General features: G+C 38.0%; 1 protein-coding gene across 3 annotated transcripts in view; it reads left to right on the top strand.

Moving 5' to 3' along the window:
- ADAM28 (ADAM metallopeptidase domain 28) overlaps positions 1 to 24,436 on the top strand; it is a 116,941-nt gene that overhangs the window by 43,249 nt on the left and 49,256 nt on the right. For all 3 annotated transcript variants that reach the window (XM_072635878.1, XM_072636025.1, XM_072635936.1), the window contains exons 6-10: positions 4,641 to 4,836; positions 12,472 to 12,534; positions 15,174 to 15,245; positions 17,619 to 17,788; positions 21,816 to 21,900. In XM_072635878.1, the coding sequence (XP_072491979.1) occupies positions 4,641 to 4,836; positions 12,472 to 12,534; positions 15,174 to 15,245; positions 17,619 to 17,788; positions 21,816 to 21,900 (586 nt within the window). The remainder of the gene's footprint in view (positions 1 to 4,640; positions 4,837 to 12,471; positions 12,535 to 15,173; positions 15,246 to 17,618; positions 17,789 to 21,815; positions 21,901 to 24,436) is intronic.

Here is a 24,436-nt window from a genome sequence, read left to right on the forward strand (position 1 = left end):
GAACAAAAATGCTGATGATTTTCCAGGCATCAAAGTCTGGTTCATAATTGACACAATATCAGTTTTCATAGTTTGAGAATCTGGGTATTGACCCTTCTCTAATCCTGCAGCTTTTCTGTTGTTCTATTTGTTTTCAAAGATTCATGACAGTGGCTCAGCAATCATATCTTCGAGGTCATCTTGTGTCCATCAGCTGAAGGGAAAATTTCCTTGACTATCTCCCAATTTGCCTCACAAACAAAATTCTGTTAGCATTTATGTTCCATTCTTTCCAGTACAAAAATCCCTGTCTTTGGGCAGAGAAAATGGAGGTGCAAAAGAACATACTTGTCATCTCTGCATTTGTTCCAAAAAGTCATGTAGTTAGCTTTTTTTCATATATATTTATTTTTAATTTGCAACATTAACTTCCACAAAATTTTGAATTTCAAATTTTCCCCCATCTCCTCCCTACCCCTTACCCCCTATCTCCCTACCCCACCCCAGGAAATCTTGTATTCTGATTGCCCTTTCTTCCAATCTTCCCTCCTTTCTATCACCATCATCCCATTATCCTCTTCCTTTCTATTTTCTGGTAGGGTAAGACAGATTTCTATATCCCATTTCATATATATATATATATATATATATATATATATATATATATATATATACACATATATATTCACACACATACACATACATACATATCTATACATATATATGCATACATACATGTATATATGTGTATGTGTGTGTATATATACATTTATATACATATGCTTATGTGTGTATATATATATATATACATATATATATACATATATATATATATACACGTTATTTCCAAGTTGCACACAAAAACAATCTCCAACATTCATTTTTAAAGCTTTGACTTCCACATTCTCTCCCTTCCCCACTCCCCACCCACCCTCATTGAGAAGGCAAGCAGTTGAATAAGGGTTACACATGTGCAGTCATGAAAAAATTTCCATGATGGTGATGTTGTGAAAGACTAACTATTTTTTCCTCTATCCCGTCCCACCCTTCATTTATTCAGTTCTCTCCTTTGACCTGTCCCTCTACCAAAATGTTTGCTTCTGATTACCCTTTCCCCCAATCTGCCTTCCCTTCTATTACCCTTCCTTTCTTATCTCCTTCCTCTCCCTCTCCACCCTGCTTTCTGAAGGATAGGAGAAACTTCTATACTCAATTGAATGTGTATGTTATTCCTTCTTGAAACCAAATCTGAAGAAAGAAAGGCTTATTTGTTCCTTGCCTCTTTTATGTGAGATGATTTACTAATTCTACCTCTCCTTTTCTCTTTCTCCTAGTACATTCTTCTCAATCCTTAATTTCCTTTTTCAGATATCAGATATCATCCCTCCATGTTCAGCTTACCCTGTGCCCCCCATTCTCTCTCTCTCTCTCTCTCTCTCTCTCTCTCTCTCTCTCTCTCTCTCTCTCTCTCTCTCTCTCTCTCTCTCTCTCTCTGACATGGTCCATGCCAAACTATGCTCCACTCCCAGTCTGGAGCAATAGACCCTTCCTGTTGACCTTCCATATTGTCTTGGGCTGGGAATTTGCTTCAGTCTGTCATTTTGTGACTTCCACTGCTCTAGAATTTGCTTAGAGTCATTTGCACAGGGCTTTTGAGCTGTAACAGGTCCCTGCTTCTATTCTGCCATCTTGGCTCCACCTCCCCCCATCTAGTCCATTCTTCAGGCATCTTCTTTTTGCCCCAGTGTACTTGGGGAAAATCTACATATTCTGTGTTGCTGTTCTTAGTTTTCTTTACTAGCTTTGGTTAGTCTTAGCCTAAGTGCTCATAATTCTAGTTTTAAGGAGGCATGCCACACTTTTGTTTTCATCCTGCCTCACCTACCTTTGCCTTATTGGTTAGTGAGTTCCTTATGCATCCTTATTGATTCCTTGGGAAAGTCCTTAATTTCCTGTCATCAGCCCATTTCTTATCATGTCTTCAGAAATTCATGTATAAGCACTTGACTTGAGTCAGCAGAGGAAGTACCTGTAGCAACAAAATTGAAGACATTAGTGTGTTTAAATAAATGTTCTGGTAATGGAGTGTAAGGCATGAATAAGGTATGAACAGTACTACTTTAGAATGATTAACATCATGGGTGATCATGGATGACCCAAAGAGCACTGGAGAGATGTATGGCCAAAGTAGGTAGGCAACAACATATTTCCATTGGTGATTGGAATATGAAAAGTCATTTAAATTACACTTGGAAGGGGCAGGTGGGTGATGCAGGAGATAGAACACCAGCCCTGGAGTCAAGAAGATTGGTGTTAAAATCCAGTCTCAGACATTTGGCACTTATTAGGTGTGTGAAACTGGGCAAGTCACTGAACTCTGAGTGTCTCACAAAAAAAAAAAAAAACAACAAAAAAACAACATTTGGAGAAGGAAGTGCAGCCAGTCACACAGTGCAAGTAAAGGAATGTAGATAAATACTCAAAGTGCTTCATTGATGACTCTCAAATATTAACAGAAGAGGATTCATGCAGGGAATTCTTTATCAAGGATTTGCAGTATTATATGGAAAGGAATTAGACAAATAGAAAAGATGGCCAGAGTTGGCTACAAGAAGTGATAACAAGAAAGAATAGGACTGATGATCTCTTATGAATGAAGCATGGCGGAAAGTTTGTAATAATCCACATAGAGTAAGTAATTGTTATCTATGCTAAAACTCCTGGCCAATTCCTCTCCTTGAAGAGAAAGTGAAAAGGCCTGAGGAATGCCCATACACATAATCATATGTGATGGTATTTTTTTAGAAAAAGAGAAGGGGAAAGAAAGAGCTTCAATGTGAAGGCAAAAAGGTGGCAGAGGGAGAATCATGACCTATGCCAAGAGTTTATAGGCTAGAAGAATGTAATCTGAAGGAGAAAAAGAAGAAAGATCTCTGAACCTGGAGTTAAGAAATGATGGAGAGGCTCTCCTAAATAATAGGATGTTAGATCAGCTAAGTCAGCCTTTCTTCACTTGTCTTGTATCAGAGATCTCTTGGGCAGCCTGGTGAACTCCATCTCAAAATTATAATAATAGTTAACACTTACTAGCACTTACTATGCGCCAGACATTGGGCTAAATACCTTACAAATATTATCTCATTTGCTCTTCATAACAATCCTGGGGGGTGGGTGTTATAATTATCCCCATTTTACAAATGAGGAAACTGAGGCAACTAGTAGTTTCATGATTTACCCAGCATCACAAAACTAGGAAGTGTCTGAGACCAGATTTGAACTCAGGTTTTCCTGACTCCAAGCCCCAATCTCTATCCAGTGTGCCAATGTTGTTATAGTTCAGTTATTTCAATCATGTCTTACTCTTTGTGAAGCAATTTGGGATCTTTATTGGCAAAGATACTGGAGTGGCTTGTCATTTCTTTCTCCAGCTCATTTTACAGATGAAGTACCTGAAACAAACAGTGTTAAGTGACTTGCCCAGGATCACGCAGCTAGTGAGTGTCTGAGGCTGAATTTGAACGCAGGTCTTCCTGGCTCTGGGCCCAGCACTCTATCCATGAGCTGCTTAGTGTGCCATCAAGGATTCAAGAAATAATGCATAAAAAGTCGGATGCTTAGAATACATTTGATCACAAAGAAAAGCAGTTTTATTGAAATAAGTTTATGTATACACACACACACACACATCTTCATAGATCTCAGGTTAAGACCATCTGTTCTAGGCAGAAGCAGGTGCACATACTTTAAAGATCAGGGGGGGGGTGGCCACCCAGAGACTGCCTGTCAGGAGAGTATTAATCCAAGAATGGTCCAAGGAGGAAGAGTTGAGAAGTAATTACTGAGCCCTCTCCTACTCAGGGATTCTGAAGCATCTAGTTGTCCAGTAGAGGGATCTACAGATCTGTTCCCTTGGTAGTAGGTAGGGGGAGACAAGATATTCATGATGTGGCATTAAATTTGCCAAGGCTTTTCAAAATCACATAACGAAAATCAATTTCTGGTGAGTTATGGTGAATCTGACACTGCCTATGACTCTGCCTTGGTGGCCTACTATCTTAAAATGAAGATTTGGTCACCACCCAACTGGGTCCACAGGGCCGCCTAAGTGCCTGGCTAAAGTCAATGAATTAGTTTAAATTCTTTCTTTAGGTCTGTCTGATTTTCAAAGCCATTAAAAGGTCACTGATGAATTGGTGATATCTGGAGACTACGGCATAAGAGGTTTGTTTAAAGTAACTGGGAATACTTATCCTGAAGAAGAGATGTAGTGGGGTGGGGACATGACTTAACAGCTGTGCTTTTTAAATGTTTGAAGGATCCTATGATAGCAAAAGTGTTATTTTATTCTATTTTGGCCCTGAGGCCAGAACCAAGATCAATGGGGGAGCTTGAAGAGGGAAACTTAAGTTTGGTATGAGGAAAAACTTCCTGATTATTAAAGGTGACTCAGCTTCCTTGGGAGGTCCTGAGTTGTACTTCATCAAAGGTTTTCACAAAGGTTGGCTGCCCACTTGTTGGCTAAGCTATAGAGGAATTCTTTTCTGTTTATGAATTGGATATGCTGAGGTGACTTCTTGCTCTGAGAGTCTATCGGCTAAGAATCTCTCTTTATAACCCAAACGATCACTGTTTGAGGAAGGCTTGGCTCTGATGTCTTTCAGGGGATTTTTTGAACACCAAAAACAAAAGTACTTAATTGAACCATTGGGGCTGGCAGAGCAAGAAGAGCAGGAGCATGCTCTGTACACATATGAGAGCCAAGAACAGAACCTTCCTGAGACATCCTGCGGAGTGGACTTGGTAGAAAGGGAAGAGCCGCTCCTGGAGAAGACAGCGAGGGCAGGCAACAATGCCATGGTAAGTATGGGGCTTCCTCCAACTCTTTACTGTTTATCTCAGAAAGGGAGCAAGTCAAAACAATGCTGAAAGGCAGCAGGGCCACCTTAGCTCAGCCAAATTTCTGGGCTGCCCTGGGCTCCACAACTGACAACTTGAATGTCAACCAACGACTATCACTGTTGAGGTTAACAGGTATAAAGTCGGTACTAATGACTGTGCTGACATTACTGAGAATAATGATACGGAGAAAATGATCCAGATTGTACATAAGAAGAAAGAATGATCCATTGGGGGTTGGAGGACCTTACTCTAAATCCCAGGTGACCATTTACTCTATGTATGCTCTTGGGCCAGTTGTTTAAGCTTTCTGGGCTTTAGTTCTCTCATCTGAAAAATGACCTGGTTGGACTAAAGTGTCTTTGATATTCCTTTCAGCCTTAATTCTAGGATATGTTTATATTTTATTTTTCCCTTTGGACTCAGGGAAATGGAGGAAGAAAAGGTAGAATGATGAGACACCCCTTGACTAGTTTAGTGTGACATGAGGATGTATACACAATATAGAAGTTCTATCCAAATACACTCTTGGTTATAGATAAATCTAAGACTTAAATGGTATAATATGCCTTATATGTAGTGTATATAAACAGTATATTCTATTCATGTATCAATATGGAATGTATATATACACATACATATACATATACATAGATGCATATGTATGTATGTGTATATATAAAAACATATATACACACACACATATATATATACATGCACATACATACTAGGTACATATGTGCATATACTCACAAATTCTTTATATTAACATTTCATTTGTGGAGATCTGTGGAATATATTTTCACCTGGAAAGGGCTCACCTCAGCCCAAGGAATGGCGATAGCCCCCTAAAATTGTCTCTTAATACTCTAATGGCTTGTCAATTATGACTGAAATTCCACTCTTGCTACTTTTTGATTCAACAATTGTCTCATATTTAATTGAAGTTATCCCTGGATACAGTAACTATTTTAATTTACTACGTTGGCAAAGATTAGTTCATTGGACACTGCTAAATTTCTGTTAGTTGAGAATGATTCCTTGGTGAAAAGCAAAATAGGAGGAAGCTTTGAAAGGAAAACAGTTAAAGGGAGGTTTAGAGACTGTCTGTGCAGGATGGATCTGGGGAAGATGGTCCTAGAGAGGATGAGTCTTAGGCAGTCATTGAGATGGAACAAGGTCATTACACATCTTTTGAGAGGGACATCGAATCAGAAGAGAAAAATGGGACATACTCCCAGTACTTCAATTTGCTCTAAGGTTTACCCTGGTTTGAGCCCTAAGTACATGCATTGCACTATGCAAAGCCTCAAGAGAGATGGGAAAATGAACAAATACCTACTTTTGTACCTTCTTACTTACATTTAAGTGTTCCATATTTATTGGATGCTCAGATTTCCACAGATACGCAGTTCATTCCCTCAGTAGAATCAAAGTTTGTTGAAGTCAGATAGTTTTCATTGGGTCTTTATATTCTCAGCTCTTGACACGTAGTAAATGCTTGTTAAATTCATTCAGTTGCAAATTTCCCTTTGTGTTTATCTTTCTATTAGACTTATCCAAAACTGAGAGAGGGATATTGAAATTTTCTGTCACTATTGTGCCACTGTCTATGTTTTCTTTATGAATTTGGATGCTAAGGTGTTTGGGACGTACAAATTTATTACTGAGAGTGTTTTGTTGTCTATAGTTCTTTCAGCACAAGGTATTTTTCTTATTTATTTTTTAAATAATTTTGAACGTTTGCAACTCCTGTCTTTTTTAGTGTGTTTAATATATATTTTTCCAGCCTCTCAGCTTTATTTTGTGCATGTTTTTATTTTTCAAATGTGTTTCTTGTGAGCCAAAAATTTTAGACCTTTGTTTTCTTATTCAAATCTCTCTTTTTTAAAAATGTTATTGAATTGGTTAATCCATTCACATTTAAATTATGATAGGTTATATTTTCCTCCATCTGTCTCTAATATTAAATTATGATTTTCCTCTCCTCTTCTTTAATTACAGTATTATGTTCATTTAGTTATTTTACCTTAATCTTTTTAGCTCTCTTCCTCTGCTATTTGATCCCTCCCTCTCATTTGTTATTCCTTCCCCATTTGGAAGTTTGATTATTAGTTCCTTTTTTTCTTTCTTTTATCTACTTATATAATTCTCCCACACCCTTTCCCTCTCAGTATATTTTCCCTTCCTCTTGTTTCCTTCTGGTAGTGTTGCTTATTTGTAAATTTTCATTTTTTGCATACCTTTCCAAAAATGATTTTCCTCTCTTTATTATTCAACCCCTCTTCCTCCTATAATTATTTGGTCTCTTTTTTTCTCTGTATTCCACGTACAATCAAAGATTCCAAAGCATCCATTCCAGGCTCTCCCATGTAGGTGGTTTCTGTAGCTCCCAAGTGGTACATGCTCCATGGATAAACTTTTCCCTTTTTGTCTTACTCCTAAAACAATGCCAATTACCGCAGGTCTCAGAGAAGACACTGCTTCCGGATGGTAGGACATCATCACATTCCCCCACCCCATCCCTCATTATATGGCCTCTTACTGACCTATACCCTTTTCTGGTTATTTTTCCTTCCCTATTTGATTCTGGGTTGGTGCTCTTCCATTCCCTGAGGTGCCTGAGATGCACCCAAGCAATCCAAATATGCCACTCCTAGTGTAGTGTGAGTAAAATTTTTAGGCACCAAATCCAAAAGTTCACAGCCAGAATAAGATTCCCATTTTTACTTCACAGACCATCTCTCTTTACCCATAGGAACATTCTTTAGTGGAAGCCCTTCCCCCCACCCAAATAAAGCTTCTTTCCTTTAATTTTCTTTTCAATCCTCCCCCTCACTTTTTCCTCACCCAAAATCTTGTAGACTCTTCTTTTTGTAGTACCACAGGGTCACCTTATCCTCACTGCTAGCCCTTGATCTGACCCTGGTACATCACACACTCCTTTCTATTCCCCTGTTCCCCTCCTCCTTTTTCAAATCCATTCCCATATTGTAAGATAGCAAGACACACACACACACACACACACACACGCCAATCACTGACTCACCCGTAGGCAGGGTGTTGCCAGATTCTGTCCACAGTGCCTCCCACCTGTCTCATGACGGTTTTCTCTTCTAAATTTCTGCTTTCATCTCAGTCTCTTCTCATACATTTAGAGAGAGGTCTTTCCACTGTCCTGCCATTACTGATGCCATCCTTTTTGACTGCTTTTATTTACTTTTCCTGAATTTCTGTCATTTGGGGTATCTAAAAAATAAATGCTCTCTTAAGCTCTGGTTTTCTTTCTAAAAACATTTCAAACACATCTTTGTTTCTAAACATTCATAATTTTTTCCCTCAGTTATGGAAAGCTGAAACTTGAAGGAGGGGTCTGCATGGGCCACATTTGGAGCTCCAGTACTCTTCAGAACACATTATTCCAGCCTCTCCTCCTTTTATTCTGGTGGATGCTGACTAGTCTTGCATTACCTGAATGTTCTGTTTTGTTTTGTTTTCCTTTGTAATTGAAGATATTTCTCCTGATGTCTTGCAGAACTTGTTTCTTAATTGAATTATTAAATATGACCGCTATATGTCTTGGAATTTGCAAGCTCAGGTTTTTTTCCCCTTCTGGAGGCAATCTGTCAATTCTTTTATTTGATATTTCATTTTCTATGTCCAGAAATTCTCATTATTTCCTGCTTTATAATGTTAAAGGTTTTTGTTTGTTTGGTTGGTTTGTTGTTTTTGTTTGGTTTTGTCATGTTCTTCCGGGAGACTTTGTGTATAGACATTCTGTCTTTGAGATCAGTACGTTTTGTTTACATTAACATGTTTTCTTTTAATTTTATTCTTCTTTTATGCTCCTCTTCTTCTAGATTGTCCTTTACTTCCCTGTGTTTGCATTCTCCACCTATTCTCTTTTGTTTTTTGGTGAAGCTTGTTATTACAGAATATAGGTTTTTTTCTATTCTGCCCATGATTTTTGTTATATAGGCAATACATTTTGCTCTCATAATTCTTATTTCTCTTTTAAACCACTCAGGAACCATATTATGATTCCATGTTCTTCTAAAATTCCATACGGTCTTCTGTCTCATAAAGAATTGGATCATTTTCCTTTGTTTTTCAGTGTTTATTTCTTGATACCTGAGCTTATTCACTACATTTGGAGGCCAAGTTCCTTCTGTTGTTACTGATTCAACTTTTGATTTATCTTATGTTCTTTTTTTTTATTTTTTTTTATTTTTTAATGTTTAACAATCACTGCCATACAATTGTGATTTTATCCCCCCCACCTACCCCCCACTCCCCCCTTCCCTCCCCACGACTGCTTACAATTCTGTATAGATTCTACATATACTTTCCTATTGAGTATATTTTCACTATAGTCATGCTATGTAGTCAGACTAAGATAAATGAAAGAAATCGTATAACAAATCAGAACATGATACACAAACACATACACATACACAAACATGATCTGTTACATTATGTGAGTGACTTCCATATTTCTCTCTCTTAGTGTGGAAGGCATTTTGCCTTGAGAACCACCACTGGGATTTTTTTTTTTTGTAAGAAGTTCTTGTGTTATTACAAAAATCTAAGTCTACCAGAAAAAACTCTCACACACTGTGGTCGTTGCTGTGCGTAAAGTTCTCCTGGTTCTGCTCCTTTCACTCAGCATCAGGTCATATAAGTCCTTCCAGGCCTCTCTGAAGTCTTCTTGTTCATCATTTCTTATGGCACAATAGTACTCCATTACATTCATATACCATAATTTATTCAGCCATTCCCCAATTGATGGACATCCCCTTGACTTCCAGTTTTTGGCAACTACATAGAGTGCTGCTATAAATATTTTTGTACATGTGGGACCCTTTCCCATTTTTATGATCTCTTGGGGATATAGTCCTAGTAGCGATATTGCTGGGTCAAAGGGTATGCACATTTTTGTAGCCCTTTGGGCATAGTTCCAAATTGCTCTCCAGAATGGTTGGATGCGCTCGCAGCTCCACCAACAATGAAATAGTGTTCCAACTCTCCCACATCCTCTCCAGCATTTATCATTTTCTTGTTCTGTCATGTTTGCCAATCTTATAAGTATGATGTGGTACCTCAGAGTTGTTTTGATTTGCATCTCTCTAACCAATAGTGATTTAGAGCATTTTTTATATGATTATAGATAGCTTTAATTTCTTCCTCTGAAAATTGCCTGTTCATATCCTTTGACCATTTATCAATTGGGGAATGACTTGTATGATTATACATTTGAGTCAGTTCTCTATATATTCTAGAAATGAGGCCTTTATCCCCAAGCTTAGCTGTAAAAATTCTTTCCCAATTTACTACATCCCTCCGGATTTTGGTTGCATTGGGTTTGGTTGTGCAAAAACTTCTCAGTTTAATGTAATCAAAGTTATCCATTTTGCATTTCATAATGCTTTCTATCTCTCCTTTAGTAAAGAATTCTTCCCTTCTCCATAGATCTGATAAACACACTATTCCTTGCTTCTCCAGTTTATTCATGGTATCAATCTTTATACCTAAATCATGTACCCATTTGGACTTTATTCTCTTGTACGGTGTCAGGTATGGGTCTATGCCTAATTTCCGCCACACTGTTATCCAGTTTTCCCAGCAATTTTTGTCAAACAATGAGTTCTTATCCCAGAAGCTGGGGTCCTTGGATTTATCAAACAGAAGGTTGCTATATTGCTTGCCTACTGCACCTTGAGTGCCAAGTCTATTCCATTTGTCTACCTCTCTGTTTCTTAGCCAGTACCAAGTGGTTTTGATAATTGCTGCTTTATAGTACAGTTTGAGGTCTGGTAGCGCTAGGCCACCTTCCCAAGCATTTCTTTTCATTAGTCCCTTTGATATTCTGGACCTTTTGTTTTTCCAAATGAATTTTGATATTATTTTATCCAGCTCTAGAAAGTAATTGTCTGATAGTTTAATTGGTATGGCACTAAATAAGTATATTAATTTAGGTAGAATTGTCATTTTTATTATATTAGCACGGCCTACCCATGAGCAACTAATGTTTTTCCACTTACTTAAATCTGACTTTATTTGTGCAAAAAGTGTCTTGTAATTGTGTTCATATAATCCCTGGGTTTGTTTTGGCAGGTAGACTCCTAAGTATTTTATACTGTCTACCCTAGCTTTAAATGGGATTTCTCTTTCTATCTCTTGCTGTTGGACTTTGTTGCTAATATATAGGAATGCAGAAGATTTGTGTGGGTTTATTTTGTAACCTGTAACTTTGCCAAAGTTGTTTATTAATTCAAGTAATTTTTTACTTGAATCTCTGGGATTCTCTAGGTAAATCATCATATCGTCTGCAAAGAGTGATAACTTAGTTTCTTCTTTGGCTATTCTTATTCCTTGAATATCTTTATCTTGTCTAATTGCTACAGCTAACATTTCTAGTACCATATTGAAGAATAGTGGTGATAATGGACAACCTTGTTTCACCCCTGACCTTTATGTCCTTTTAAAAATATTTTATTTTTAATTTGTGGAATAAAATGAACATTTCCATGACATAGTATAATAAAAAAAATTTGCACAAGAAACTGTAAATCTACTGTGTACAACTAGCTATTCCTTTTAAATATATAATGAAGTTATCATGTAAATTTCTTTTTATTTCTTTTTGTTCTCCATTCCCCACCCCATTACCCCAGAGGTTTTCAGGATTTTTGAGTTTTCTTCTTCCTAAAACATTTCGTAATTTGAGTCTATCTTTCTCTCCTCTGCCCATTACTTTTTCTTCTGTTTTACTTCATGACTACTGCCCCTCTGATTTTGGTTTCTTTGGAGGTTGAATCTAAGTGTCTCAGCTGTCTCTTATACTGAGCAGTTCACAGTTCACCAGCATAGGTTTCTGCCCCATGGGACTTTGGGGGGGGTGGTGTCAAAATTTGCCCTAGTTAGATGCTGTGCCCTTTCCTCAGCTTGTGGAATGCTGCACAGCCCCCTTCATCCATGGTGTCCTGTGCTGATGACATGCCCCATTCCCTCTTTTCCTAAGTTTTTTAACTTGGCACCAGCATTTTGAAGCTTTGCAGCACTAGTGCTTCTAAGTTGACACCCTTGGTAAATTTGTGAAGGGGTGTGACTACCAGATGTCTATCATGGCCACGACAAATTTCCAAAGTCTAGGGCTTAGGCTTCCATGGTACAGAAAAGAGGGAGGTAAGACTGGGGTATGTGTGTGTGTTGGGTTTATTGTAGGCCTGGGCCCTCTAGATTGGCCTTGTTTGTCACCAAAATATGGGAGTGGGGTATTGAACGAGCTTAGTGTTAGTGAGCATCAGTTCATGATTACTTTTTAACTTTTCTTTTTGGATTCTGGGTGTCCTAGACCATGGAAACAACTGATGTTGCTTTATCTTTGGTGCACAATTTCTTATTTGAAGAGGTTTGAGAGGTCAGAGGATAAGAGAAAATATCTAGTGTGAACAGCTTGTAGATACTTATAAAAAACAACAAAAAAGATGCTTGTTGAACTGTATTGTTGAATTATAAACAGGTGAAGGTGTTGCTGTCAGAACCCTGGAATAATAGATGACATATTAATAACTTCCTCCTTATATCTCTTGTTAGAAACAAGAAGACAAGAATGAAAAGAAATATATCGAGTATTATTTGGTCCTAGATAATAAAGTGGTGAGTATTCAGATAAGGCAGCGTTCTAGTTAATGCCTCTTTAGAGAAAGTGATTTACACAGCTCCTGACAGAACAAGGGGAAAAGTCTTGTTTGCCTTAGTTGAAAGGAGCAATGGTTCCGTGCCATTCAGGTACCAGTTGTTCTAAGGAGATAAAAGTGAACTTGAACAATAAGCTGATAACCTGGAGTCAGTGTACTTCCCATTACATCATCTATATATTAGCGAAAACTGGTGGCTGTGTTTTTTCAAGCTCTCATTTTATTTTCACGTTGATTTTATACTCCCCACTGCTGTTATAATGACAGATACACATTCTTATTTTCTCTTGTTTGATTTTTCAGTTGACAATAGCTTCCAGTGCAGTAGATTTGAATTTTCTCTTACATACTTAAATTATCCAATATGTGTGTAAATATAAATGCATACATATATATGATTAATATACTACACATAAAATATAACACATGTATACAAAACACATGTTATATGATACATACACTCTCTCATATACACATATACATTCTCATATACTTTTTCTCTTTCTCCTCTTCTGACTCTGTCTCTGACTCTCTGTCTTTCTGACTGTCTCTCTCTGCCTCTCTGTCTCTGTCTCTCTATCTCTCTCTCACTTTTTCTCCCTCTCTCCCTCCACCCTGACTCTTCCCCTCTCAGCTCATCCAAGTCATAGATGTCGTAGTTGGAGCACCTGAAGCTCAAAGGTGCCTTGGCCAGGAATAAAGAGGAATAGGTAAGAAAGACAATGTGGATATGTAGAATTTTGGACTTTAGAGTCAATACTTTTCTCACTGCCCCATATTGGGGGCTTTTAATTACATTTCTTGAGACAAGTTTAAAGGTAATGAAATAAATCTGAACAGGGTAAATTCAATTAATTCAACAAAGTTTTATTAAATACCTAAAATGAGCAGAGTGTTCAAAGTAGTCTTAAGCTGGTAGAACAGGGTGTGATAGAAACTGAATGACATGGGTTTTAGTCTTCTCTCTGACACCTCCTACTTGGATGATTCTGGCAAGCCATTGGACTGAGATTATCTACTAAATCTCAGACTGCTTTCCATCTGAATGAGCAGAAGGCAGTGCCATGGCACATGTTTACCAAGCTGACTAAATTGCAGATCCTATGACAGGAGCTAGAGATATAAAGACAAAAATGATATTGTCCCTGACCTGAAGCTACTTACTTCTATTAGAAGATGAGGCATAGTTAGATAGATAGACAGACAGACAGATAGATCCATAGATAGATAGATAGACAGATGAATGGATAGATTTTTGTTGTTTTTGAGTCACTTTAGTCATATCTTACTCTTAGTGACTCCATTTAAACTTTCTTAGCAAAGATGCTGGAGTGATCTGCCATTTTCTTCTCTAACTCATGTTACAGATGTGAAAACTGAGGCAAACAGGATTACATTACTTGCCCGTGGCCACACAGCTAGTGTCCCAGGCCAAATTTGAACTTATGAAGATTAGTCTCTATCCATTGCACCACCTATCTGTCCCTAGATAGATAGATAGATAGATAGATAGATAGATAGATAGATAGATAGATAGATACAAATACATGCAGTTAATTGTAGTGTGAGGAGCCCAAAGGAAAGATTCAGATTAAATTCTCTAGCAAAATTTGAGGCAGGAGAGAAATCACATAGAAAATCATGGAAGACATCTCAGAGAAAATAGTACACAGGTGGAAGGAAACTTGAAAAGAAAGAAAAAAGATATTAACATTCAGAAAAGGGAAGGGAGTACCCTTGAAGCATGGGGGGATAGCCCAAAGAATAACACAGAAGAGGGAGAACACAGGTATTGACTGTTGAGTTTTAGACTGTGTTAATTTCTGAATGTAAAGTAAGCAATTAAATAAAGAATCTTCTTTCACTTTCCCTTTCCACCGCACTTCCCCTAGACTTATACTCTGAAATTCAGTGTCACTGAATTTCTAATCAGACACTACATCTTCAGACTCTGAGCATTTTTGCTGACTCTCTCCTATGCACAGAACTTTATCTCTGCCTCCTAACTTTCCCTTTGTTGATTATTTCCAATTTATTATTTATGTATCTTGTATATACTAATTTTTCACATTTTATCTCCATCATTTGACTGTGAGCTCCTGAAAGGCAGAGGCCATCTTTTACCTTTATTTGTATCTTGAGTCCTTAGTACAGTGCCTAACTCATAATAATTTATTATTAAATGTTTATTGGCTATTTTTTACAACTGATAAAGAACTATACTAGGAGGGAGGATGACCTGTGTTCAAGACCTGCCTTTGACGTAGATTGGCCATATGATCCTCCTGAAGTCATGTAAACTTTGAGGGCCTAAGACAACTTTCTAAGAATATAAATTATGAAAAAATTCTTCTCTGGGTTGAGAGTTAGAAATTCCCTAAATATTGAAATCATAGTTCTATGCTAATGATAAAGATAAGACGACAGGAATAAAACCTGAAATCAGCAATCTTCTCCAGTCTCATAATGTAGTCTCCTTATTTATCCCTATATAGTTCAGTTGAATTTTATTTGAGCTACAGGAATCCCCTTTCCCCTATAATGGCACCATTTGATATCTGTTTAAATTGATACTCCTGTTTATTACTTTTTTTGCAGTTCCAAAAGTACAACCGAAATCCGGAGGAAATAAGACAGAGGGTTTTCAATATGGTCAACTTTGTCCACATGGTATGATTTGTGTTAGTAAGTCAAAATGAAAGCCGTTTGTCAAGACATTTTCTGGGGCTTCTCAGGAAGGCTAGGAGTACCCAGTGTTGCAAACATGTGTGACTTTGTTCAGCTAAGGAGAGCAGAATGAACATTTTCACCACTATATGAACAATCATAGGGAGAGAATGTCTGGTATACCTCAGACCTGTTGCCTCTGGGGGACATTTCCAGTTAAATGTCACTGTGACTTGGGAGTTAATCTAACCTATAAATTCAGTACTGTTTTTCAAAGTTCAATTAGCAAGATGTGCCCCCCCCCAAAAAAAACAATCAAACGAACAAACAAAAAGTCCCAGGCTGTTTGTGATCTTATTCTTAAACCTGACTCTACTATCAGATTACCTTAAAAATCTTCTATTGGAATATCACTAGGTTCTCTGTACTTAACTGTCCAAGGCAGAATAGCACAGGAGTGAGAAAACTGCAATTTAAAGTCAGATATAGGGGTTTGAATCCAAGGTTGGCCTTTTCTACCTCAACAACTTGCTATTTCCTCAGGCCTCAGTTTCTGTATCTGAAGGAGGAAGGGAGAGTATGAGTTTTTAAAATTCTCAGTCTCTGGTCCTAAGTCTTAAACAGATATTTTGATATTGCACTGAATTTGGAGTCAAAGAGGTACAATAAACGAACGCTGTCTCGGGAGACAGTGGAGCTGGATTCAAATCCTGCCTCTGACACCTGCACGACCCTGGGCAGGTCACATAACTTCCATAGGCCTTAGTGTCTGCATCTATAAATTAAGGATTGGATGAAACATTCTCGAAGGTCTATTTCAGCTTTAAAATATCATGACTTTGGTTCAAAACCTGCCTTGGCCTCTCATTACCAGCCTGATTCAGGCAAAAATTTTAGTCTTCAATTTCCTCTAATAAAATGGTTAGACAAGATGAAATCTGAAGTCTACACCTACAACCTAGTATCTGATCAGCACCATTTATTCCTTTTCTGAGCCTTGATTTTCTCATTCTGCAAAATGGGTGGCTTGGAATTAATGAACTCTGAAGATCCGGTGAAAATTAAATTCTATGACTCTTTTTTCTACCTGGAAGGTCCATGCTAATCCTGGCATAAGACTGGAAATATGTGTGTGAATTTATCATCCTGCAGATATAGGAACAGAGATTCATGAGAGGTGAAGTCATGATTCCAAGCTTTGCTTTTTAGCTTGAATTTATTCTAGTAAGGATAAAACTCACTGAAGTACCCTCATTTGCTTGATACTATTGATAAAAATAAGTTGTCCTTGGAAAAGAAGCTGACATCAGCACATATCAGAAGTGTAGACCCACAAAGGACATTACCGATTGAAGGTCCTGCCTGTCCCCCACATGAGTTGTTTGCTAAGACTCCAATGTTGCTACAGAATTCTTCCATCAATATGGCCAGAAAAAATTCTAAGAGTCCAAACAATCTTCAGAACTTATGTGCAATTCTTAACCAAAATAGGAGCATCCTTCCACCCACAAACCAAGCTTCCTCAATAAGTGGTCAACTAGTCTCCTGAATGATGCTCATGGAAGTGGAATGTCTGGACTTCACACATTCCCTCAACTGGCACATAAGATCTAGTGATCCAGAGAAGTAGACAGAGCTGGAAGAGGTGGCAGAAGACAAATAGTCCAACAATCTGATTTGACAAATGAAGAAATAGAGGATCAGAAAGATTAAATGATTTATTTGGATTCAAATGTGATAAAGAGACATTGTATGGCCCACCAATAAATTGAAAATCTCTCTCCTTCTCCTCTTCCTCCTCCTTCTCCTTCTTCTTCCTTCTCTTCCTCCTCATCCTCCTCCTCATCTTCTCCTTCTCCTCCTCCTCCTCCTCTCCTTCTTCCTCCTTTACATCTTCTTGTTTTTCCTCTTCTTCTCCTCTTCTTCATCTTCTTCTTCTACTTCTTTTCTTCCTCCTCTTCCTTCCTTCCATTTATTTCTCCTTTTTTCTTCTCATTATAGGCATTCTCTTTAATGCTGTCAATGATTAACTAATTATTCCTGCCCATTCTTTGTGACTTTTGTTCATATCTTTCCATAGATTCAACATGCAAATTCTTTCAGAAAGTCTGGGAGTTTTCCTTAAGGTCTTTTCTTTTTGCCCCAACGAGGTGGTCAAAAGACCAAAGAATCTGAGAAGTATCACCCTACATTCCTACTTCACTATTGCTCAGATGTCTTATCTACAAAATAATTGCCCTGATATCTATGTTACAGGGATGTAAAGAAATATACACAATCTTATAATAGCTTTTACATAATTTTGCAAATCTAAATAGCTACTCTGTTATTGGAAGTTGAAATTGCTTAGTCCTAAAGTGTGTTTTCTTCTGACAGTTGTATAAAAAGCTCCATATCCAAGTGGCCTTGGTGGGAATGGAAATATGGACACATGGAAATCAGATAAAAATAAGCCCCAGGGCAAATGTGACTTTGGAGAATTTCTCAAATTGGCGAGGGGGTATTCTCCCCAAAATGAAGCGCCATGATGTTGCCCAATTAATCACGTAAGTTTCAACCATGCTATGCATAAATCTGGCTCCCCAAAGCCTATAGAAAAGGTGCTTGAAAAAAATCTTTTTCCAAGGAGATTGTGCTTAATGAGTACAAACAGCATTTAATGTCTTCTTCAGCTCAGTTTGAAAGGGAAGTAACAAGTACATTGAACAATAGTCAGCTAGTTCTTTGGTACTTGAAAATTTTGGAAGTATCTGGATAATTTAACAGAGTTTTCACTTTTGATAATAATTATATAATAAACATTAACAATTTTATATAGCTAACTTTTACAAAGCATTATATATGTATATATAATATATGTATACATAATATGTGTCTATGTACATACACATATATGTGTATATAATCTCATTTGAGTCTCAAAATAATCCTATAATAGAGATTTTGCTGTTGTTGTCATTATTATTATCATTTCCACTTGACAAATGAGGAAGTGGAGTCCCAGAAAAGTTAAATAACTTTCCTAGCTCAGACACTTAGTGAATATAAGAAACGTGATTTGAACCCAAATTCAACACTCTAGCACCAATATTAGACCATTCTATTGTGCAGACCCTATACAAACATAGCCTGTTAAGGCCTTCAAGTTTATAAGAGGGTGCTGTAAAAATGGATAGTATTTCTATAGGGTTTTGAGGTTTGCAAAGTACTTCGAAAATATTTTCTCATTTTCTCTTTACAACTCTTAAAGTCAGGAATTACTGTTATCTATATTGATCAAGAAACTGAGACAAATAGCCATCAACCAACTTGCTCAGAGTGAGGGATACTGGATTTAAATCTAGGTCTTCTTGACTCCAACTCTAGTGCTCTGTCCTCTGGGCCACCTAGCTGCCTCATGGCAGAGTGGGTAGGTGATTAATACCTATGTGACTCTGGGAAAATTGCTTGATCTTTTTGGGCCTGGATTGCCTTATCTGCAACAGCAAAGATTTTGATCTCTGATGTACTTTCTAGTTCTAAATCTTTATTTTTATGTGAGTAAATATAAAATACGACAAGCAATATCTAAGCAATCCATAAATAAACACTCATTAAGCACTTAATATGTGTCAGATATTGTGCTAAGTACTGGAGATACACAAAAAGGATATCCTTTCAATGATCTCACAGTCTAATGATAGGGACAATACACAAATGGGCAGCAAGGTGGTACAGTGGATAGAGTGCTGAGCCTGGAGTCAAGGAGACTCACTTTCTTGAATTCAAATCTGGCCTGACACATACTAGCTGTGTGAACCTGGACAAGCCATGTAAACCTGTTTGTTTCATTTTCATTACCTGTAAAATGAGATGGAGGATAAAATGGAAAACTACTCCAGTACCTCAGTCAAAAAAAACCCCAAAATGGGGTAACAAAGAGTGGAACATTACTGAAACATACCTATAGGATAAGTTGGAAATAATCTGCAGAAGGGAGGCATCAGAAATAAAGGTGAATCAAAAAAGGTATCCTAGGGAAAATAGAGTCTTAATTGGGACTCAAAGGAAGATAAGGAGGCAGACATGAAGAGGAAGAACATTCCAGCCATGTGACAGCCAGTGAAAATGCCTGGAGTCAGAAGATGGAGTTTCTTGTTGGAGGAAAAACAGAGAAGACAGTGTCCTTGTCTCACAGAGTGTGGGAGTGGGGCAGGAGTGTAAGCTGTCAGAAGACTGGAAGCATGCTGAAGGGCAGATTATGACGGGATTTGAATGCCAGAGAATTTTCTATTTGGTTCTCAAGCTGACAGGGAGTTACTGGCCATTTGTTGAATAGGGACAGTGTATATTCAGACTTGTGCTTTAGGAAGATCACTTTGAAAAATGAGTAGAGGTGGATTGGAGTGGGGAGAGACTTGTGGCAGGGAAACCAACCTGCTGGCTATTTGCCATAATCCAGGCAAGAGGAAATGAATGCCTGAATGAGGGTGGTGACAATGTCTGAGGGGAGAAGGAAACATTTATAAGAAATGCCATGAAGGTAAAATTGATAGACCTTTGCTACATATTGGATATGGAGTACATTAAGCCAAGGATAACATGCAGGTTGTGTGCCTGTGTGATGAGGACCATGGTGGTACCTTGGACAGTAATAAAAAAAAAGTTAGGAAAAGAGAAGAGATTTGAACGAAAGATGAGTTCAATTTGGGGCCAGTTGAGATTAAGATGTCTACTGAGCTTCTAGTTTAAGATGTCTGAAATGCTGTTAGAGATGAAATACCTGAGGTCAGCAGAGAGTTTAAGACCTGATAAGTAGACTTGAAAATAATTGAATCCATGGGAAGTGAAGAGATCACTAAGAGAAATATATCAGGGGTGTGTGTGTTCATCCTTCGTTCCAAAGAAGACCATGCCATCAGAGAAATAATGACATGACTTGCATTTGACTTTGTTTTGAGAGAGGGCGGGCTGTGCAGATCACCAGCCTCACTTCTTCTCCAGAGCCATCTGAATCCAGTGACCAGATATTCATCAGGATGACTGGAGATGACCCAGCTTGAGGAAATTGGGGTTAAGTGACTTGCCCAAGCTCACACAGCTAGTGAGTGTCAAGTGTCTGAGGTGAGATTTGAACTCAGGTCCTCCTGACTCCTGCACTGGTGCTCTATCCACTGCACCACCTAGCTGCCCTTTACTAAGTGAAATAGTATAGAGGAAAAAGAGAAGTCCCAGAACAAAGCCCTGATGGACCCTCACAGATAGCTGATGTAAACTGGATAATGAAAAGCAAAGGGGACTGAGAAGGGTTTGATAGGTAGGAGAAGATGATAAAAGTTTCATGAAAACCTAGAAAGAAGAGAGTATCAAGGAAAACAGGGTGACTGGTAGTGTTAGAGATCTTAGAGATGCCAACATGGAAGAGAACTGAGAAAAGGCTATTTATTGAACTTGACAATGAAGAGGTTGGTAGTAATACTGAATCCAAAGCACTTTCAGTTGAATGATGAGGTGGGAAGTCATATTTCAGAGGTAAGAAGTGAGTGAGAGAAAAGGAAGTCGAGACAACTATTATAATGTTCTTCTCAAAGAGATTAGCCACAAAACAGAGGGGAGAGAGGTAATAATAGCTAATGAAACATTTGTAAACTTGTAAACATTAAACATACACACATGCACACACACACATATCCACTATTGTGCAGGATTCAGAAATGAAATTACTGAAAAAAAGTCTTCCAATTGTAGATGCTTTTAGCTACAGAAATGTGATTATCATTGAAGCAGCTAGCGGAACCATGGATAGGTGGGCAAGTCATTGAACTTTTGCAAAGTAAGGATACTAAAAATGCTCCCCTCATAGGGTAGATGCAAGTTTCAAATGAGATTACAGGCACACACATATGTGTGTATGTGTATGTGTATATATGTACATATTTAAAGCCCTTTGTAAGCTTTAAAAATGCTATACGAATGATGATGAAAGAAGAAGAAGATGACGATGATGATTCATTTCTTTCCTTGTAGAGATGGAGGTTAATGGGTATGGAATGTTGTACATGCTACTGGATAAAATTAGATATCTTGATCGGTTTCTATATTTATTCAATTATTTCAAATTAAAGACCCCCTGGAGTAGGGTAGGTACACTCAGAAATGGCTAGGAAATGTAAATGTGATATTAAATTTTTAAAAAAAGTAAAGAAAAATGAGATTCTGGGAGAGTCCAAGGGGAGAATTTCCAATTATCCAAAGCAATGTCAGTTCCTTCAGGGCAGTGTTTGTGTTTGTCTTTGTCTTTCAAGTACCTAGTATATTATGTAGAATGTAGCACGCATTTAATTAATACTCATTGAATAGAATTAAACTGAGTTATTGAAAAGATAATTGAGATCACTGAGGTGTAAAAATAAGAGATTTTTTCAGGAAAGTGTCCTGTCCCAACAGGCAATCACAAAAGGAAGCAGCAAGGAAGCTTCTTTCTGCTGGTCTCTGTGCTGACCCTTTCTAAATGGTTCATTATTTCATGAGGTTAATGGTGATATACTTACTGAAAATGAGACATTTCCACTTAAAATTTTCCCTTTATTTTAGGGGAATAGACTTCAATGGACCCATTGTGGGTTTGGCATTCATGTCAACAATGTGTTCGCCATACCACTCCGTTGGCATTATACAGGTAGGGTGGGAGATAAACTGCCATTTTTATTATAAATTTTTATATTTATTTATTATTATTATTTATTTTTATATTTATTTATATTTATAAATAAATATTCATTGTTATTATTTTTAAGAGAGACAACTTCCTTGAGATCAAGAAAGTGTACATAGAGCCCATGACGTTGTGTACATTTGTTTCTCCAGTATATAAGGACCAAAGTTATTTCAATGAAACCAGAATACAAGAGCCTGAATTGTGTTAACACATTTAGATTTTCTTGTTTACTTTCTTCAGGAGAAGGCTTATCCTATCCTGCCCTGTCCTGTCCTCTCTTTTTCTGACCCTGTCTTGTGTTGTTCTGTCCCATCTTAGCTCAGCCAATCCCATCCCATCCCATTCCTAGTCAAGCCTTGCCAATCTTCCCTTCCTTTATCAATCATATCTTATTATCTCTTCAAATATTTCCAAATGATCTTACTATCTACTGGCCCCATAAAATAGTGATGTAATAAACATAACCTAAAGAGTGCTTCGTTTGGAGTTCAAAAGACTTACATCAAATCCCAGCTCTCCATCCTGTGTGACCTTGGGTAACTCATTTTAAATTCTCAGACTTAGTATCATTGCTGGTAGAATAAAGAGTTGGACTAGATGACCTTTTAAGTCTCCTCTTGCTTCAAACCTATGATTTTACAGTCATATCATGCTATCCCTCATGGCTTTCCATTCCTTTAATTCTTGACTTCATGCTTGCACACCTCATTACTACCTCAACTTGACTTGACAAAGAATAGACCTCCATAATTATCTGCCCATGACTCCCTTGTTTCCTGTGGAAGAAAAATCTTACTGTGTTTTTTAGCCACAGAGCTGTCATAGACAGCTTATATTAATTAAATTAATTCTAATTCCTAACATCTTTGATGAGAAAGAGACCGACAGAGAGAGGGAAGAGAAAGAGTGAAAGAAGGGAGAGACAAAGCAGGGCGAGGGAAGGGAGGGATGGAGTCAAGGAGGGAAGGAGAGAGAAGGGAGAAAGAAAAGGGAGGGAGAGACAGAAAGAAACAGAGACAGGGAGAGGGGAGAGAGAGGATGGAGAAAGGGAAAAGAGGAAAGAGAGAGAGAGGCAGAAACAGAGAAAGATACAAAAAGAGAAAGAGACAGACAATGATTCCCCATGCATCTGAAAATATCTGACATGTCATTCCACTCAGGATTTATAGTATTTCCAAGTAAAATGCAAAACTCTGTAATAAGATAGAACATACTAATAAAATTCTGGTAACAGTTCTGTTCATCAGAGAGATTGATAGTCTCTTTCTTCCCCTTTTCTAAACCACTGTTTCCCAAAACACAAACAAACAACAACAACTACAAAAAAGGCATCCCCTCCCTTTATTCACTCTCCTCGAAGCCCCACCCCCTTCCATCTGGACAAATGTGAGAAAACAACAGGCACTAAAAAGGGGGGGGGGGGAATTTACACAATAACTTTGATGGATATTTGGAGCAAATAGCAAGCTGTGAATGAAGTTTCATGTGCAATAATTTTTTATTGCATTGTGTTAAGGAAACACTTGTTTTGTTCCATCAATTAAAATTAAAAACAAAAACCCAAACCAACCTGCCTCCTGCTCAAGCCTATTATGTCCTGGTTACTTAAGCCCCATCACAGACCACAATCCCAATGCAGGATCACAGATTCTGAGTTGGATAGGAGCTCTGAGCTCTCCTCCTTACTTATAAAGAAATAATCAGAAACATGGAGAGCTGAAATGACTTGCTAAGGAGCTGGGCTGGCAGGAGAAGTCAGCTCCTCTAACACTACATTCCCTGTTCTTGCCATGGTATCAAGAGAGATGCCCATCTGCATGATGTGAGGAATCCTTGGTAGAAAGGGTAAACCCTCATGTAACCTATAGAAAGAGTGGGCACTGTACAGTAGTGTGATGGATGGAGGAGTGCCAACCCTTCCTATCTACCCTGCCTCCCTGCCCTCAGGCCCATGGCACTGCTCTGTGATATACATAGTGGAAGTGAAGTCCATAGTGGAATGAACTGACATCTCTGACTTTGACCATCTGACCAGTGCTGAGACTCTAGCACCCTTAGGCTTTTCCCCAGTCTGAAGCTAAGCTTTTCTAAGTGTTCTTTTATGTGTTGCCTTCTCCCATCAAACGTGAACTCCTGACTAATTAGTTCTTGTATCACCAGCTTTTAGTGCAATGGAGGCAGCGGGATAGTGCAGCTGGAGACAACTTTTAGTACAATGGAGGTTCAGGGGCTAGAAGACTGAGTCTTGAGTCAGGAAGATACAAATTCATAATCCAGCCTCAGATACTTACTAGCTGTGTGAGTCTGACCAAGTCAATCTAGCCTCTGTTTGACTCAGTTTCCTCATCTGTAAAATGATAATAATCATAGTATTTTGGTCACAGGGTCATTGTGATGATCTATGGAGGTAACATTTGTAAAAAGCACTCATCATAATATCTGTCATATAGTAGTAACACACACATATTTGCAAATATGCACACACCTACCTACCTAC

The sequence above is a fragment of the Notamacropus eugenii genome, chromosome 1 (assembly GCF_028372415.1).
Source record: "Notamacropus eugenii isolate mMacEug1 chromosome 1, mMacEug1.pri_v2, whole genome shotgun sequence".
Taxonomy (NCBI): Eukaryota; Metazoa; Chordata; class Mammalia; order Diprotodontia; family Macropodidae; genus Notamacropus; species Notamacropus eugenii.